Source organism: Trachymyrmex septentrionalis, unplaced genomic scaffold (genome assembly GCF_001594115.1).
Source record: "Trachymyrmex septentrionalis isolate Tsep2-gDNA-1 unplaced genomic scaffold, Tsep1.0 scaffold37, whole genome shotgun sequence".
NCBI lineage: Eukaryota > Metazoa > Arthropoda > Insecta > Hymenoptera > Formicidae > Trachymyrmex > Trachymyrmex septentrionalis.
Window position 1 is genome coordinate 7,315,297 of NW_017305536.1, and position 12,457 is coordinate 7,327,753.

General features: G+C 37.7%; 1 protein-coding gene across 1 annotated transcript in view; it reads left to right on the top strand.

Moving 5' to 3' along the window:
* LOC108750595 overlaps positions 1 to 12,457 on the top strand; it is a 115,960-nt gene that overhangs the window by 85,010 nt on the left and 18,493 nt on the right. The window contains exon 21 of the mRNA XM_018490128.1: positions 11,217 to 12,354. Coding sequence (XP_018345630.1) covers positions 11,217 to 12,354 — 1,138 coding nt within the window. The remainder of the gene's footprint in view (positions 1 to 11,216; positions 12,355 to 12,457) is intronic.

The window sequence follows — 12,457 nt, forward strand, 5'->3', positions numbered from 1 at the left end:
AAGGCAAACAAGCTTGTTTGCGGTATCACAAATACGGTCTGTCGAATTATAAGTTCGAGTGACGTTGTTGCCCGGGGCTTCGAATGTCGATTTGCAAACAATATTATTTACTCCCACAGTTTGTCGCTCCCGATTAGGGTTGGATTACACGCATGGCCATAGAAACCCTGAAGTGCTCGTATAATTTGCTGGAAATCTAGGTCACCGGCTAATACGTCGGAATACTTTGTGTCCCGAAAAAAAATTTCGAGCCACGCTGAAAAATTCATCGTGATTACGTCCCACCGCGTACGCGATTTTAACTGTCTCTGTGCGCGAAATACCCACCAGAGAAATTCTGCACCATGTTCGTGTCGGACAAATGAGAAATTGCTATTCCTTTTTCATACATAATTTTTGCGAGGCATATTACAGTTTAATAATATTAACACATTTCGTGCTGCGCAAGTCACCGGTGCATCCACGTTGAACCTTCCATTCGGATATTTAATATTTTGACTATAAAAATGACACGTAGTTATAAAATAATTTTTTGTATCATACGTGGACGCATAATTATAACATGTGATGCAACATTGGTAGATTAGTATCTTCTTCTTTATAATAATAATCTTTGTAATTTTTTTAATTATTACGAAATATATACTATTTAATAAATATAACAAACACAAGCAAAAATGCCGTGGATCATTGGTGACCTACGACATTTTTATGTGCTTTTGTTATATTTATTAAATAACATATATTTTATAATGGTAAAAATATATGTAGTTTAACAAAATTGCAAAAATTATTGTAAAGAAAAAGGCCTAATGTACTAATATTGCGGCATGATGATAAAGTCATTTAAAATTGGTACTGAATGTGCTAATATAATATACATTTGAGTAACGTAAATAAGAAGATACAAGATTTTACGAGTTATCGCTGGTCTTGGTTAAATGTCAACATTTCGTGAACATTGTAGTTCACTTCATCAGGGCAAGAAATATCAAGTTGCTTTTCGCTCTGATGAAGAAATTGCAATGTTCATGAAACGTTGGCGTTTAACGATGTGATCAAGACACAAGAGATAATCTACAAATTTTTTAGTTTCTTTAAAGAAAATATCCGGAAGTTTCAACAATAATAACAGAAACAATCTTGATTATCCAAGCATGAACCTCATAATTATGGAATTTCACATTTACAACAAAGTTATCCGAGATATACAATTGAGAAGACAGAAAAAGAAAATCCACTTTTGATTCATAAGTAATTATATCGTATTAACATTTTGATTGCTAAAGCTCAGCATTGAACTTAATAAATCTGTAATAGCATGCTATTTTGATTTTTAATCAATTGTTTTTTAAAGTCTTAATGTAATTTAATATTGTCTCTTGAATGCATTAAATCTTTAGTAAAATTATTTTTAATCAAACATAGATATATAGGTTTCAAGGCAATTAATTGAATCATTAAAAAAAATATATATTAAATAAATCTACATCTGATTATGGTTGTAGGAAATTCTATTTGTCAGTAATTAATTTATTTATATATTTTTTGTCGATTGTTGACCTGTTATATTTAAAAAATAAAAAGAACCGTTGTCCTTTTTTAATTTGTTAAAAAGGCAAAACGCGATTAAAAGCATCTTTCTTTAATTCTCTATTTTGCTTTTCTTCCATGCTGTCCTCTAGAAACTTTTTCATCGCCATTTACATTTACGATTCAACAAACTTCTCGCAGCACACACATTGTAGGAGTTACATCCACGCAAGAAAGCACTTAACGCGAAGTGCTATTTTTTTTTATGGGTCACTCGTATTCACGTTGGAATCTCATGCCGCACACGCGACGTTACGGTCCAAAGTGCGATATTTATTTATTCTTTCTACTCCTAAAATAGGGTTTGACTGTTTTTGTACTCGCAATCAAGCAGATTTATCTATTTTATTTAGTACCTTTTTTCACATGCAATATATGTGCTGCAATATATGTGCCTGTAATTGTTCTTTAACGCTAATTACATTGTTAAATTCATAATATCAAATTATACCCAATTTGAGTTATTTTTAATGATTTATTATGTTATCTGCTTTTATTCAATATGTTGTTAATTTAATTAAAAACAATAAAGTTAAATAACTTAATTTAAGAAAATTAAATTACACTGTTAGATTAATTAGTTAGATTTTGTTAAATTAATTTACTTTATTAGTTCATAATTTATAAGAAAATTAAATTAATGTATTATTATATCCATTAAATTAGATTCTTTAGTTCTTTACTAAATGCGTACATTGATATTTACTTTGAAACTAACTAAAGAAATTGATTAATTTACATTTTTATTTTATTACACATAAAACTTAAAAATAACAATAATGTTAACTCAAAGGATTGTATTACCATTATTCCTATTATCTAACAGATTATACACTAATATAAGTTAAAAGTTTATAGAATTTTCTAAACGGAACGACAAATCACGATAATGCTACTTTGACGTTAAACTAAATCATGATTGATCGAAGAGTGACTTTAATAATCATTTTCAATTTTAACGCCATTTGGATGATGATTTTATGTTCTGTTTGTGTAAATTGCATTTATATAATACACGTTCGAGAAATTAATTCCGTTGGAATATCTGCATACCATATACGAAAGATAAATGTGCACATCATCTTTGAATAATTCACAATTTATCAGAAACAGCGAAGATATAAAAAGATGGAGAGAGAGTCGGTCCTGAGATGAAATCGGACACGTTTGGAAAAACGTACACCCGGGACGCAAAGTAGACCTAGAGATAGAGGAAAATTCCGAAAGCTGAAACAAAGAATGACAACGATGTCGGCGAGCGGCAAGGGAGAGATGATAAGAGGGGATGAACGAGATATCAGTTTGAACAGTAGAAAAGGGCGTAAGGGAACCAGCATGGCGCAACCATGGCGAAGTGGAGAGAAATCAGCCGGAATCAGCCCGCGTCGCGAGGATACGCAGTGTAGATACGGGAAAGTCAACGAGACGAACTAACGCCGGGACGCTCGGAAAAAGAGACGAAGGGACGGAGATGCAACGTGATGTAACGAGCTGCGAGAGTAGCGAAAAGAGGTGAATGCAGCGGAACGGAGAGGAGAGCGACGCGATGGCGTCGGTTCGTGGCGTAGAGACGAGCGGGCGCGACGCATCCGGACGGATAATGCAGACTGCGGAGTAGAAAAAGACGGGGAGTTCGAGCGCCGGCGGGGACAAACACGTTGTGGCGCACGATGTGACATCGATGAGGATAAGGTGAGATAAAAGCGTCGTTATAAAGAAGCGGCGGAGAGACGTGACGGAATCGCAAAGGAGCAAAGACGGAGCACGGATAGATGGAGAGGAGAGAGACGCGCGGAATTGCCGGTGGCTGCTGAGAGATAAGGCCGAAGGCCTTAGGGGCGTAAGGACGTCGAAGTTAGATGTGGCGGGCAGAGGGGAGAGGAAACGGGAGCTTGAGCGGTTAAAAAGAGGGCTTGTGGTACAAAAGAAGCGGGAATGGCTGGTCGTATGGAGGACGGATAAGCGCGATGCGTAAGAAAAATATAGAGAGGCGAAACGAAGCGTGTAATAAGCGCGCACGCGGGCACCGCAAAATATACAGAAATGAATGAGAGACTCGTATGCGCGGGCTCGTGGTTCAGGATAAACCAGGCCAACGGTTTTCAAATTGTTTTTTGCCTTCTCCAACAGCATTTCGCGAATAAACGAAGCGTTATCTCTTTTCAATTAATTTTTCACGTGAACCGTATTAAAATTTTAATTTCGTGTTTAATTGCGAAAGATACGTAATATCGAAAGTTCAAAGTTTCACACTGCGGAAAAAATACACGACAGTTAAACTTTGACCTTAAAACGCTGCTGCTCCACTTTTGACAGAGTATATATATATATATATATATATATATATATATATATATATATGTACGTGATATCGCAAATATTCAGGTAACCCCGCTGCATGGATATATGTATTAATATGAATTACGACTATGTAAACGTGTTATTTCTCGCGAATTGAAGAACAATTAGCGCTAACTACGGCATCATTCTCGCTAATCAATTAGGTTGTTCTCTACCATAGCGTTTTAATCACATTTATAATACTAACCATTGCTCCATGTCTTAATATTTTGAACTCGACGAGTGTTATTTTAACGCCATCAATTGTGTCACTTCGCGCGCACGTGATGACATTTGTAAATCTTGAAGCGGCACTCGTGGCACGTAGAAAAGAAACTGTCCAACAGAATCTGGCCATAAGTGATTTTATTAAAATATACGGGAAGAATGGTTTTGTTCCAATCAAGCATCTATAAAATTCCAGCTAGATACAAATTTGAAAATAATTTTGTTGGACCATTAAAATAATTACATGAGAGATGCTCAAATTGATTACTAGAATGTCAAAGCATTTTGTAGTATTGTTCGTCATATTTAAGATTTTAACAAAATTATTTTGATGACTCAAAAAAATTATTTTCAAATTTGTATTTCATGAAAAGAATAGTTTTGCTGAAGTTAAAAATTTAATTAGATACAAACCTGAAAATTATTCTATTGAACAAAATAATTACGTAAAACGATCAAATCGATTGCTAAAATGTCAAAATCTTTCACAGCTATATACTCATGTTTAAATTGTCTATAAAATTATTTTGATGATGTATACACAACAAAATTATTTTCATATCTATATACCTACCTAAATTTTTTAGATTTCACCAAAACCATTTTTTTTTTTTGTATACGAGAGAGAAAAGTACAAATATCACTTCCTTATATAATACATTATATCAATTTATTTTAACTTTATACTGTCTCATTCTACAATTTAAATCAATAGCAAATTCGGTTGGATGCACTCAGTGCGCATAGATGCACATTAAAGTAATTATACTCTAATTTAATCTGAGTGTAAAATGCAAATATTTCGAAACATTAAATACATATTTAACTAATAGTACAATAAAGTATATTAAAGATTTCGGGGCTTAATTCGCTTCTCTATTTATATTAAACATATATATTTGTGTCAATTTGTGTACGGCGGCTTTAATATGTGCACCATTGCGAATTGAGTGCATCCAACCAAAATTTGCTAGATTATGGAGTGGGACGGTATAAGAGTGAGAAAATATATGCATATATACAGGAAGAAAATATGTATCTTTCTCTCTCGTAGGATTTTGAGAAAATCGTTTATGACCAGATTATGTTATAGGATCTTCGCAGTAATTCGAATTTATTGCTAGTCGTACATTTTTTTGAAGTCAGACGAGATAAATCCGACCCTGGAGCAAAGGAGCGTCCAATGGAGGCATACAATCACGAGGAAAGATATTAGAGGAAAAGAGGGCATATACAAACAACTTTTATATACATATGTATAACGCATGCGAAATGGGATCGCACGCAAGAGAATAACACTTATCTGTAAAGTAAAAGTTTCCCCGTGGCGCTTCTATTGAATATACGTATACACGTTTGTGTGCGTGTGTATTGTGTATTTATGTACCCAGGAGCTTCTACAAAGACCGCAATTTATCTCCCTAATTTGACAACGAGATAATCCTAATCCTTATAGCATTACCGCTGCCGTTTGAACAGAGCACCGTGCTCTGCACGTTCCTAGTTACATAATAACCTGCAGTTTGCGTCGAATAATTAACTAGCCCTTAAACAGGAAACGTTTGATGGAATAATTGCGTTTACATAATGAATCTATAAATAGAAAATGTATCATGTAAATTGACAGAGAGAGAGAGAGAGAGAGAGAGAGAGAGAGAGAGAGAGCATTACATCATTTGCATCGACAACCGTCCACTTACGTCATTAGGAAATTAAATGATTTTTGCGGACATATCGGAGACTCAATTGTTTTTCAATGTTTACGACAATAAAATTAAAATTGGAGGAAATCGGATGTAGCAAATGTGCTAATCGAAAATGAAATTCAATTTAGCTGGATGAAAATATTTTTGTCGTTTCACGAAAAGTTACGGGCACGAATCTCGAGAAATTCCGCGCTGTTCGACAATGGAGCCCTCATTTATTGGTTCGGTAGATACGAGCTGTTCGGATTACTCCTCTGACTACATGCGCTCGCATACATACACATACACACACGCGCGCGCGCACTTAAATACGTATAACGCGAATACATAACGAAGTGCATAATACATACGCGCGTGTGCATTTCCCAAGCACGTATCGGGCGCCTACATTTTGGCACGTGTACGCGTATGAATCTCCCACATACGCCTTCGCAAATCAGCTCGCGCAAATCAGTACGTGTTCCCGAGTACGCGTACACGCTGATTCCGATTTCGCTGAATCTCCTCAATACGTACTTCCAGCTACCTTAGCCACGGTGTATATAAACGATCTCGTAATGCACAGTCGTGTGCATTCAACGACACGTTCATACACTCTCACTTCCTGCGAGCGCCATTTCCGTGCACGGTACATACGTGTATATGTACCGCCTTGTAAGTTTCCATACACGCAGGTGTATATACATATTCTTACATTCGCGTGCTATACACGTTTACTTCTCTTTCAATACAAACTGACACGCGTAATATAAATGTCCAATGCCTGGTATGTTCTCGCTTTAAGACTGTCTCGAATAATGCTTTATAAAGATGTCGTTACGGTTTCGTAATTAGCGTATGACATCTTAAAGCAGTGCATCTTAAGACTGTCTTAAATATAAGAACCAATTATGAATACTGGTCTAAGAAAGTTTTTCAGAAGGTTTTTCGAGATTTTCTGACAAAACCGGCTGAAATTTATCGAACGTTTTTTGGAATACTAAATTTAAATCAAATTTTTATACATTTTCTTGAATTAAATTGTTTAACTTTATATATTTTATTTAAATTAACGACATATTATTTAAATAAGAAGCAAACTAAAGAAATGCTTAAAAACAACTCAAATTGGCTATAATCTGTGCTAATTTAATACGCAGTGTTCAGTTTCATGATTCAGTTTCAAATGAACCCAACAGTAAGTAAAAGTAACATTATGTTATAATTTCGAACTCGACAATATAAATGTAATGTGACACATAGTATTACGTAATAGTTACATTTATTGAGTTCAAAATTATAGATGTTACTTTTAATTGACGTGAATTTCGATAAATCAGAGAACTTACTTCCCGTAAACGTTTATGTCAAAACTTTGAAGTCCGTCTTATTGTCGTTACATAAACTTTCCAGTATTCCAGTTCCACAACTCTTAACGATAATGCCAGTATTGTTATATTGTCGTTACGCAGATAAAAAAGCACGTATGGTAAAAAAAGCTTCATAACGACAATGCAACGATATCGAATTGTCGTTATAAAGGGCCGTCTACAATAGGAGTAATATGGTGTATGCAGTAAGTTGTAAGCGGTAAGAAATCGTCCAACTATAGTTAAATGAGGAGAATAATCGACTATGATTAATCAATTTTTTACAGTTTATAGCTCACTACACGATATCATTCCCGTTGTAGACGGCCCATAAAGTTCATTTTTCATTGGCGTAAGCGTAATTGTAGAGTTGTAAAGTTATAAAGTCGTAGTTGTAAGAATTTTGATCACGGTCGAATATTCTTTTCAAATTCGACTGTGATTGATTAATTCTTACAGCTACGACTACTTACAATGCTTACGCAATTGTCGAATATACTTTAAGGCCATAAGTTACAAATTACAGAGAAATTAGTACAATTCCAGAAAGATAAGTTTCCTGCTAAGTAAACCACTCGATAGTTTTAAGAAAGTCGAGAACAAGAATGATTTGAGTACAATTGCAAAAAAGTATGATTAAAATAACAAACGCAGACTTATCACACAGTAAAGACAATTAACAAGAATCGGAATTAATATAGAAAATACTGACAATTAAAGTAAATAAGACAATTGAAGCGTTGGCACGAAGACCTTAATAGCGGCAGAACGACGAAACGAAGGAACCGAAGGGGAAGAGCGGATGGAAGAGGGTGTAGCATGTTGTAAAGTTTTTCTGGCAGTGTGGGAAAACGCAGCTTCGAATTGAACTAATCTCAGTATAGTAGAGTATGAGAAAAATATTAAACTGTGATTGGTCAATTCTTACAGTCACTTAAACTATATCTACTCAATGATCGAATGGGGCTTAAGAATTATACGACGAGTACCGCACACCTTGTACACGAGTTACGCGCACAAGCGAACCGCGCGTATGCACGTGCATACGCGCGCTCAATGGGCGGCAGCTGTGCACGCGTATACGCACGTACGCAGGAATCAACTCCCTCACGGACGCAGAGCGCGCGCACGCAGTATTTCTACTCTCGCGGTCTCGCGAGTAGTCGCACTGGTAGTCGGTCGCCCGCGCAGTCGGCGTGCGTCCACGCTCGGCACGTTATCGTCTCGGCGTTTGCGCCGCCGTCTCGCGTACGTGTGCGTGCACGTGTGTATACGTGTGCATGCGCTCCGACGAGTGTTATTTATTAGATCAGAGGAAGCCAGTTTGCAGTGACGCACGGAGTACCGGCTGTCGGGGACGCGCACACACACGACAGTGAATACCTCGGGCAAACGTAAGGAAACGAAAAGCCTTTTCGCGTGCTGTCCGGAGTTCCTCTCCTTGCGTTGCATTCTCCAACGAGCTTTCCGACGAGTGCCCTGACTTGTACACCCTTACTTTTTCGCTCGTTCTCGAGAGACGTTTGCGAGACTGTCCGTCGGACAGATCCGTCGGACAGATCCGTCGGGACCGGGAAGATCCGAGGGATAACGTCCCGTTTGGATAACGGAAAGTTGGAGAACGTCGCGTAAGCGTCGCTTATTACATTAGAATCTGCGAGCACAGCTAAGCAACTGATGCGAATTTCTCTTTCGATATTTCGCGCGATAGGATGCGCGAGGAACAATCAGCTTAATTGGTCTCGCTGTTCTCGCATCGCAATTATAATAGATATATAAGCACGCCGCGAGGGAAATTCTTCTTTAACATGTTTTGTAGATGAAGTTGTTTTGAGGTTTATTTAAATTAGAGAATTGCGAGTTACGTAAAGATTCTCAGATTGCTCTGCGTAAACAGTTAGACAAATCTGTACACTAGATCTGTACTTTAGATTCAATGTGAAATTGCATCTAATTTGAGTTATTTTTAATCATTTCTATGGAGAACCACTGCTCTTATTCAACTCAATATGATAATGTAACTAAAATAATGAAGTTAAACAATTTCACTAAAAAAAAAATGTATATATTAAATTTAGTTTATTATTTGCTCTAAGTGCATACGTTATAAATGGTTTATTTTCAAAGTAATCACAGAAATATGGATTGGCTTACATTTTGACACACATATGACAGTGACAATGACAACATTACTTATGTCAAAAGGATTGAGTTACAAATGCACCTTTGGTATCTAATCGGTATATAGGTTTTGTACAAATTAGATATCCGCTATTACAAAATTGATTTGGAAGAATGCCACGCAACGAATACGTTAGGAAATTTTAACCGAGCTCCCACAAGTTTCTGCAACGTGAGAAATATCAGAGTTCGCACGAGTTCATACTTCGCATTTTAGATTTCTTGTTTTTGTTAAGCACGCGTATCAAACAGATGCATTACAGCGGCGAGGTCTGAAAATACACGATTTCATGTTGATAATGGATATGATAGTATTAGTATTATACTATATATTCCGAACGATTTCGAGGCTCGGGAAAAATCTCGGGATATTTTTGATCGAGATATCATAACCATTCGAATGGGAGATTTTCTGCTAAAAGCAAACACAGTGGTAGGTCTGTCACGTTTCCGTGCGGGATTTATACTATGTTCGCGTGTGTACATATCGAAAATGTGCGCACGTTCCACATCGAGAATATCGCTCCAACACAGACAAACAATAAGCCCATCTATATTATCATCCATTATACAATCCTCTCATTTCAATTGCATGCTACGAGAAATAGGGTCGGTGAGAGATATCATGATGTAAAACTTTTATGCTTTTAATTGCATTTTTATTTTACAAAGAGGTAAAGAGGATAAAGAAACGAGAAAATATTTTAATCCTTCACGTTCCGTTACTTCTCGTATTAATTATGTTAATCTTGCGTTCGTACAAATATTCCTTTGTCGAGCCAATTAATCTTTCATCTCCACATTTCACAATGTGGATTCTTTGTCCAGCTCAAGTTTTTTTTTTTACTATTCCACACTATTATATTTATAATGTCCAATTATACACAATTTGATTTATTTTAATCGTTTTTGCAGTCATCACTGCTCTCTTATTCAACATATCATTAATTTAACTAAAACGATGGAGTTAAACAGTTTAACTCGAGGAAATATTAAATTTTACTGAAATTTAGTTTATTAAGTGCATATGTTAATATGGACGTTATTAATAGGGGCTTTCAAATTAACCACAGATATGAATTGATTTACATTTTAACCATATGGAAGTTAGAAATAACAAAATATTATTTTAACCCAAGGGAACCATTGCTCCTTTAATAGTGTCGACTTTCAAAAAATGTGGAAAAATTCAAAGTTATTTTTCAACATCTCTGTTATGTTCCCACATAGTTTTTTAATTTAAATGTTAAAACCTTCATTAAATAAAAATTGAAATTTGAGCAAAAATGAAAAAATTTGAAAATGAAATTTCACTTGTGCTAAAAAAGATGGAAATTGCGGACAGAGGGTTAAGAAAGAAGATATTATTTACGTTTTATCATAAATCGTCGCAAATCGTATTCATTTTTGGTTCAATCCATATTTTCACGAATAGTAGAATATAAAAGTGTCTTTGTCGCTGGCGAGGAATATAAATGGCTGAATTATTTTAATTTTATTTTCGTACTGAAGAGAAATAATTCCACCGATAAGAGCAATCGCTTTTGATTTATATCGAGTCTAGTATTCGACAGTACCAAATGACCTCGGCAGTTGGCCAGTCTTTTTATACCGCTGACTACAAGATCGCTGCAATTAAGAAAGCCATTGCACGCAATTATGTCTGATCAGATAACAACGTCAAAGATTCATTTACTGTCAGCGACGGCTTTGTGCGGTGGCCTTTTGCTGCATCATTAAAACTCTAGGCACGAAGCCGTCGACTGACTATGGATTTTCCTTCCGCTCTGTGATATCTGGTTTTCCTGGTTTTCTCCAGTGAGTTCCAAGTTCGACGCGAGTCCAAGGGATCCATCCACGTTGCGAAGGATCTCGCAATTCCTGTCGGCGAAGTTGCCGATAGTGCGATTCCGGCGCAAAATTCCGGAAGAGAAGAAGAAAAAAAGCCATTATCACGACAAGAAGCCGAGGAGGACGCGAGGGAGCCGCGTGGTTATGAGCAGACGACTCCTTCGCGGGAGAAACGCTCGCCGTTGTTGGAGGAAGCGATTTGTAAGCACGAGGAGGATCTGATCTGCAAGGAGCACTCGCTCGAGTATCAAAGTCAAACACTCGAGAGCCAATCGGATCATTTATTTCACGAGATATTCACCTCCTCGTTAGAAGACCTACCTGAGGAAGTACCCGAGAGTTGGACCCGCGAAGTTTACGAGGAGAGTCTTGGCGAGATCCAGCACAGCTTCAAAGAAACGCAGTATTCGCCCAAGGAGAAGCGCGATGTACAAACGCAGACTGTGCAGGAGTCTAAGAGTACACAGTGCAGCCCTGAACAGAGTGTGACGAGTCCGTGCGACGAGCCATCCGGGATCAGTCCCTTCCACATCGGCCAGAGGTATTTCCAGAGTCCCAGACGGGAAGTACAAACGCAGACTCAGGGCGAGAATAAAAGCGTTCAGTGCTCGTTGGACGATCTGAGTGGTCTAACGAGAGGCGACGCTGCGGATCAGACGCAGGAGTCGAAGAGCATTCAATGCATCCCGGAGGACATCTCTACGAGAACGTCCGTTAGGTCGAGATCCTCTTCCCGAGAAGACATTCTGCGTAGTCCGCGGCGTGAGGTCGAGGTACAGACCTACCAGGAGTCGAAGGCGATCCAATGCAGCGACGACGAGCTGCTCGAGGCTGACCAAGCGAGCGCCGATCGTCCGGAGCACGCGCACCAGAGTAGATCAGCCAGCTCGATCTCTAGGAAGACCGAGAGCTCGCCCTCGTCGAGCTCGAGTTCGCCACGCAAGTTTCCGACTGTCGTCTTCGTGGAGGGAAAAGGGGATATGACCGTCACACACAGGGAGCACGATGGCGACGTCACCTGGTCGAAGCATTGGGGTCCCGAGAGACTGGTGGAGATATACAGAGAGCCGAAGACCAGCTTAGGACTCAGCATCGTTGGCGGAAAGGTATGATGTAGTTTAAATGTTTAAAGATGCGATCTCTGGCGGTACATACAGGGTAATAAAAAGGTTTAGCTACAAAGTTTTGCGTACATCAAATCGTTGTATA